The sequence below is a fragment of the Meriones unguiculatus genome, chromosome 6 (genome assembly GCF_030254825.1).
Source record: "Meriones unguiculatus strain TT.TT164.6M chromosome 6, Bangor_MerUng_6.1, whole genome shotgun sequence".
NCBI classification, from domain to species: domain Eukaryota; kingdom Metazoa; phylum Chordata; class Mammalia; order Rodentia; family Muridae; genus Meriones; species Meriones unguiculatus.
In genome coordinates, this window is record NC_083354.1 from 46,462,955 (window position 1) to 46,470,694 (window position 7,740).

Sequence of the window (7,740 nt, forward strand, 5' to 3'; positions counted from 1 at the left end):
CCAAGAGAAAATGTAATAAATTCCCAAAGCCTGCTTCTCCAAACACCACAGTGGAGGTGGGAGTTCCCCCATCGTCTCCAACTCATCATCCTCTTCACAGAGATCATCAGGGCACATGGCACCAATCTCTGGCGACACCACAGTCATGGCCTGCAGGGAACTTGGAATCCCTTTCTGAGAGGAGTAATCAAGAAAGTAGTTGAATGGGTCTCCTGGCCTTGAACAAGTTGGTTCCCTGAGTTTTTGTTGTTGTTGTTTCCCATCTGTCCAATTAAACAATCAGATAGTTTTCCCCAAGCTCACCCAATTTGGGGAGTTCATACATCCATGGTGCTAAGCTGTTCTTTGCAGTTTAGACTCAAATCCACTCGAATCTTAAGTGGGCTCTGCCATCCCTGGGCACAGTAAAATCACACAACTGGGAAAAGGCATACTGTCACCTACTGTCTCTTTCTTTTTAAGATGCCACCTCAAAGCCTCCAAAATGTACTGACCTAGCAGCCAGTAATTCCCGGGGGGGGGGGCTTTCAAAGAACTCAGTAGACAGATAAAGGAGTTGTTGGGATTCACCAACTCAAGGAAATATATTATTTGATATATTTTCTATAAACTGTGTTTTATGATGTTTTACCTTAATCCAAAGAACAAACAGAAACCCCATAGAAATGTGATTGCTAGTCTAGAAAGGGTTGAGAGCCCATGTCAGCACTACCATGTTTGGTCTTGAACTTAACACTGACCTCTATATACCCAACCCCAAGAATGGATTTGAAATATATTAGTTTCATGACATGCCTCCTTCAACAACAACAACAAAGGGATAGGATTCTTAAATCCTAAAAGGAATAATAAAAAAAAAAAAAGTACAGCCTAATCCTGACCATCTGTGTTTGATCTGGAGAGAAACAACTCTTACTGAACACTAGGAGGTCAGCCTTGATGCACTAGAGGATAGTCCTAAACTGGGTGGCATTTTATTTTGAATGCATTTAGAAATTTCTGCCTTGCTATTTCATAACTCCAGTGTCTCACTACCGTTGCCAAGGAAATGTGACTTGGGTTACTGCCATGGATCCAAAGGGGTTTGTTTGTTTTGTTTTAAAAATATTAACATGACAGAAATGGAAAGATCAAATAAGGGGGATGAATTTACTCCCCCATTCTCCTTCAAGATCCATGAAATACAAATCTCCTCACATTTTTATTTAAAAAAAAATGCAAGGAATCACCACATTTTTTCCCAACTAGAAAATTCACATCCCATCAGCCAGGTGGATATCCTGGGAAGGTACTGTTCAGCCTCTATTCTGGATGCAAAGCATCCCCAAAATGTGTGAGTAAAGGTGGTCCTAGCCTTCCAGGCACCAAGGGAAGTCATGGAGCAGAGCTTATGAACACATTCAGCTGAATCCCAAAAGATGGATTCTGATACAGATGTGAAGAAAGATTTCAACATTGACCCACTTTCCTTTGTGATTATTCAATTACAGTCAGGTAAGCTGAAGGTTTTTCACTCATAAAAATGAACCCAATCAATGGGATTTTTTTAAATCTCTCTATTACACACACATACACACACACATACACACACACACACACACACACACACTGGGAACAGATACCATTTTTGTTTCCATTAACTACAATGGTACTTTTCATCAAAAGACCACATGCAGATGAAGGAATTCTTTGCAACAAGAAACCTTTCAATCCTGTAACACTGCAAAAGCAGTGTCCCCTTAAGACAGAGCTGAAAATTTAAACAAGATGTCACATGGCCACACCTGAAACAAACAGGAAATTATTTCCTTTTTGGTTTTGTTTGTTTGTTTGTTTACAATTAAGAAGTAACTCACAAATCCCAGATCTATTCTAAAGTAAACATTCAGAAGTTCTAGTAAAGTTGCTATTTCAGGAGCTAAGTGATCTGTGCCCAGGACTGTAAGAGAATTAGAAGAGTAAACATCAGGCTGACTCCTTAGGAAAGGCGATGGGAGTTCTTACATGGGACCCAGTGAGTGGAGTTTTGGTTTCATCATAAGCAGCTTTGGTCATACAGCTATTGGCAACTGTCCAGGCTTCAGCCTCCATTCCCACTATGGACCTACAGATCATTTTATATAATGCTCAGGGGGAATCACCTACTTCTGACGTGGTTTGAATTTGAACCTCCGAAACTGTCAGTCTTTCCATCAAAAGAAACTGTGAAAATGTTGGCCTAACACACAGGTGTCCCGAGCTCATCCCTATTTTTATCTATCTGTTTGTAAGGAGCTTTGACCAACTCAGCTCAGAGCCCTGATCTGCTAGATGGCCTTTGGCAGCCCCTCTGTCATACCAGGCAGGAAAATCAGATGAGTTTGACCCAGGGGAGGTTCAGGGAGGGGAATGGAAACATCAGAAGTTATCTAATTACGGGGACACCCCCCACTTGAGTTCTGTCTTAGCTTCTGCTAAGTAATATGGTCTTCCTAAACTTGAAAGGCATCAGACAAAGTTGTCTCTGCCTCTGGCTTTTAGGCAACTGTGGCTAAGAAGTTTAACCTGCTACTGTGAGGTATAAAGCAATGCCATAGATGTAAAAACACCGACCTTGTAAAGAAAGTTTGAGGGGTGGGGCTTAAATTGCTTTGATATAAAGCAAAAACCACGAAGGCCTTTAAGAATAGAGACTATGAAGGAGCAAGCAGAGGTTAAGAGTAGGGAGGGCTCTGTCTGGAGCTAGGGCAGTTTTGGGGGTTTTGTTTAAAGAAAGACTGGGTTCAGTCTCAGTTTCAGAACTCTTAAGTAGGGGCTAGAGAGATGGCTCACCAGTTAAGAACACTTAAGAAGCCTGTTAACAGCTCAAAATGCTGTTCAGGAAACAGAAAAACAAGTGAGCCAAGAGAAGCCAAAGCAGTGATTGGAAAAATCCCTGCAAAGCAGCAATAAGATGAAGCACTTGGTCTGGTTTGCAGAGTTTTACAGATAAGAAAGGATGGACTGCTGAAGCATTTCAGTTCCAGTGGCATGGACATTCTAGGAACTGGTGGGTCCACAGCATGGGGCGGGGGGGGGGGGGTAGAGGGAGGTAGGTACCTCTTAAAAACTTTCCCAGGGCCCTGCCCCGTCTTGCATCCCTCTACCTCTGCTCTGCTCTTATTTCCTGCCAATAGGATCTGGAGGGCAGAATGAGACTCAGAGCCTTGAAGCCCAGTTCCAGTAAGAGGAAGAAGGAGTTCATATTCCTAAGAGAATTCCTTGGATTCTCCCCACTCCCACCCATTGCTGTTCAGCTCAGCTCGATGTGGACCACTTTCTGACTGCCTTGAATTCATGTCCAGCATTCCTTAGTCGTCTGTGACACCTCTAGTCAGACAGTCCTGGTTCATCTTTACCACCTTGCTATTCTATTTAACTAAAAGAAGAAAACAGAGACACTGAGCCAAATAAAGACATCGGCAAGCCCTAGAGTCATGGACTGGACGCAGTTGAATATTATCAGGACCTCTTGGTAAAGAATGCACAGAAGCTGACTCCGAACAGCAGGAGGTCAAGCCATTGGCTAACACTACTGATGCCCCACACCTTTCACGCTGTCGGATGGGACGCAGCAACTCCAGCCCGGACTCTGGTCCCATCCCCCTTCCCATTTCTAAAACAATAATAATCCTCCCCCAAGCCGGCAGGACTTCCACAGCCAGACCTCACCTTGCTCCTGCCTAGGGCGGCTGCCCCCATCCCACCCGGGCTAGCGGAGTTATGTGAGAAAGCAGGTATATAGGCTGAAAGTTATTATTTTTTAATTTTTGCCTCTAAGGACTGCTGCTCCTGCCGCTGTTCAGAACAACAGCAGCGACAAACAAGCCAGGCTGGGCGAACACCCAGAGCTTCTCAAAAGTTGGTCTGGCTACGCAGCAGCCTTGACGAGTTTGCAAGAACACAGGGCTCAGAGTTGGCATCTACTCACCTGGGTGTGCCAGCCTTGGAGACTAGAAAGAGAATTCAGCCCGGGACAGGTCTGTCCCGCCCCCAGGATGCAAAATCCGCCTTTGGAGTGGAGGTCCTGGGTGGTGTAGTTGTTAAGAGGTCTTAGGTGGGTCGGGCTTCCCTCCCACCTCTTTGGTCCTCTGGGGCCAGTTTAGCAACAGCCGAGGAGGATAAAGATGCTGGGAGCGGAGTTTGGTCGCTCTGGAAACCACGACTCCATTCTTGGGGGTGGGGGCTGGGGGAGAGGGTGAACAGCATGCAAGGAGCTGCTGGGCTCGGGAACTCTCAGAGTAGAGAGGAAGGAACTGGGGAAGGAGGGAGGGAGCAGCGGAGTGAGGAAGGAAGGAAAGGAGGAAGGGAGGGAGGGAGGGGTGAGAGCCGGGAGATGGCAGCTTCTCACTGAGATTTCCACCTTCTGACGAAACCCTTGCGCCCAGCAGCCCGGCAAGATACTAGTTCCTAAACCTCCTCTCGAGCGCCCCCTGGGGGGTTCCGGGGACTCAGCGACGCCCCGCCCTGGGCTCGGCCCTGGCGCTCTCCGTGGTCCTGACGCGCCCTCAACCCTGATTCCCTGCTCAGCTTTGCAACTCCCACCAGCCCCTGGGAGGCACATGATTAATTTCTTCTCAGTCCATGATACAGCAGTGAAATCACAGGCGCAGAGGCAGGAGAATAGGAGCTATACTTTTTTGCATACATTCAAGGAAACTTCTTGACTGGCTCAACGGTCACTAAAAATGGGGTGATATTGAGTACTTATCTTGGTTTCTACATGTCAAAAGATGCAAAACAAATGAATGGGCAGCTATTCTTCTCTTCACCACAGAATGTTTTCCTGAATGCAAACACCTCACACATAAAGACATGCTTAGAGAATATATGTTTAAAAATAGACTTTATGGCTGAAGTTGCACCTCAGTTGGTAGAGTGCTGTCCTAACATTCAGGGGCTTCTGTATTCAAGCCCCAACATTATACAAAGCCAGACATGGCATTGCATTCCTGTCACCCGGAATTCTGTAACCATGAGGTGAAGGCATAAGGTTCAGAGGGTCAAAGTTACTGTCAACAACATAGGGATTTTGAAGCCAGCTTGGGTTAGAGATGGTGTCTCAATAATCCCGAAACCAAATCCATAGGTCTCACTTAGGGGGTAACCATTGTCACGGATTATAGAGTACGATAAACAGACTGTGAAGCACTCACACAGGAAGTGGGTGGGTTCGCTGATTTGCTTTGCAGCACCGCTAGGCGATCTCCCCATCCCTTTCGAGGCAGTTTGGAAATGAGGACTTTTTTTGTTGTTGTTACAGATTTATTCAAAGTCAAATTCAGGCAAATGAACAGTGAAGAAGCACACCAGGCTGTGTTTCCATTTGTCTTGGCAGAAGAAGACAGACTAGACAACCAGAACTTCCCCATGTCTTCCCATAATCGGAACCGAACTAGACTTTAGAATCCATAGAGTAAAATGATTAAAAGGTGCTCTCTGTACCTGGGGGTGCCATAGAGGTTGGAAGAGATGGGTGAGCACACAAGGCGAGGGAGAAAGGGGTCTCCCTCTCCACTTGTTGAAGTACTATCCAACAAGCTCTCTCTTCAAATGAAAGGTCTGGTTTGATAAGCTTAATATAACTGTACTGTTCCCAGTTCCAAAGGCCAGAGAAGGAGAAATGGCAAGATAAGGCAAAGGGAGCCTCATTGATAATTTCGGAAATCAAATAAGATCTTTGAAAAGAAACAGCTTCCAGAAAAATCAACATTTTCCTCCTCCCAGTCACTTCGCAGGCTGTTCTGAGATGGCACACTAACCACGAGCCTAGAAAAATACCCCTGAGAGAATCTGGTGATACAGTGGTGCTTACACAGGAGTCCATGATCTGCCTTGACTAAAAGCATTTGGGTCATGTGATTGGGGCCCTGGCATGCGAGGTTACAATAAAGGACGGGTCCTAATGTTTCAGGCAGGAAATACACTCACAGTTCTACTGGAAACAGACTGGAGCTTCATCTGAGTCCCATCTACTACAGCTGAAAGGACTGACCTCCCAGGAATACTCAGGGTTTCCTACTAGGGAAACAAGGATGGATTCTGAGAAAGCAAAGCCAGCAATGCATTTGTGAACTCTTCCTAGGTTTTATTCAGGAGCATCTAACCCTAGAGATGAAGTTTACGTTGGGCTGGATTTGCAAAGGCCAAATAAAGAAAATAAATGCCTTGTTTTTTTTCCTTGCATGTTGACCGTGAACTCTAACATTGAAACTCCATGGAGGGGATGTCTCTGTTTTGTTAACTTGTCCCTGACTGGAGCCACAAAACCTATGAGAGTGTCTCCATTTAGCAGACAGCCAACATACACTTATTAAGTTTTAAAAAAAAAGAAGGTTTTTAATATCTTATAGACCATTTAACAGAAACCTCTTATCTTATAGGCAAGAGAAAGGCAGTTATGATGTGCAGAACACATGATGTTTCCTGTCATCTGCTAGGCAGCTCTTTTTATCAGCCCATTTAATTTTTATAACAACCTTTCTGAGTAAGTTTTATCACGTCTACCACAAAGCTGGCTTATGTGGTTGGGATAAGCAGACCACGACTCATTTAGTTGCTGAGCACTGCTTGAAGCAGGCTCTGAAGGCACCTAACTGTGGACCATGGAGAAGTTACACAGTCAAAACCAACAGAGAAAGCCCTAATGCATTATCCCCTCCCCCATGCCAAAAGCATAGGCATGCAAACTAAACACAACACCAAAACTTGTGACTGCCAGCAGGCTTCAGCTCCCTAATTAGAAACAAACAGTTTGCCTGCAAGCCAGTATGCAGAACACATGTGCAGCTTTCTGCCAGGATGTTTTTTGGTTTTTCCTCTCAAGGCATGACACTGAAGGTAAATGCAAAGAGGCTCTTTGCGGGGCACATACACAGAACCTACTCCCACCTCTCATATGAAATCAGTAGCTCGACTGTACAGACAATGCTTTAGAACCAGCTGATCAACTCTATTACCCATCACTGCCCCCACAGCAAGGTTCCCACCAGCCGGAATCCCCTCAATGACTGTGAAAATCAAAACCTCCCTTTTCCCCATGTCACTCACCTCCTCCCCACTCTCTTTTTCATGGATTCTGGGTTGCTGGGTTCTACCGCCATGGCTAAGGGTATCTAAAGCCAGGCTGCTGAACTCAGTGGCACCAATGTTCCCAAGCTGAAAAGACGCTCCAGTTTGAAGTGGCTTCACTCGCTGGGTCTGTTTGATAGCATAAGGGGAGGCATCCGCTCTGTGTCCTATGCCAGTATGAAAGGCATCTCACCCATCAGTATGACAAGTCAAAGGCTGGAAGGGAGCCAGGGAACGAGAGGGAAGAGATATGAACTCTTCCCCCCATGCGGTTGGTAGCATTTTTAAGGGTGGCAGATGATGAAGGGGAAAAGCAGGCGGAGAGTCAGTACCCTACATCAGAAACCTTGGCTCCTTCCCTGAGTGAGTCAGGGTGAGCATTTTGTTTTGAAATGGAATTTCTGTTTTCTTTTTTTCCTTCCTTTGGAGCTGTAGAATGGCCACACGTTCAACCAGTCAAGGCGATGGCTGTAAATAACGGGATTTTTTTTTTTTTTTTTTTTTTTTTTTGAGATTGTGGATCAAAGAAAAACCTTGAATCTCACCCCAGGGTTATTTATAGCTCAAAGGTGTGTTCTTCTTCTTCTTCTTTTTTTTTTCCTACTTTATATAATTTTGAGAAGTGGAAGATACGCTTTTTCTTTATATTTC

The 7,740-nt window shown here is 45.2% G+C and overlaps 1 protein-coding gene across 3 annotated transcripts in view; it reads right to left on the reverse strand.

The window, feature by feature from the left end:
* The window catches only part of Cpne4 (copine 4), a 442,945-nt gene extending 435,638 nt beyond the window's left edge, over nucleotides 1–7,307 (reverse strand). For 2 of the 3 annotated variants that reach the window (XM_060385392.1, XM_060385391.1), the window contains exon 1: nucleotides 3,950–4,421. Coding sequence is in view for 1 of the 3 variants with exons in the window: in XM_060385390.1 (XP_060241373.1) it covers nucleotides 7,069–7,121 (53 nt within the window). In the remaining 2 variants the exon portion in view is untranslated. Of the gene's footprint in view, nucleotides 1–3,949; nucleotides 4,422–7,068 lie in introns of those variants that run through there. The other variant, XM_060385390.1, reaches the window with a different exon arrangement.
* Nucleotides 7,308–7,740: the final 433 nt, after the last annotated feature.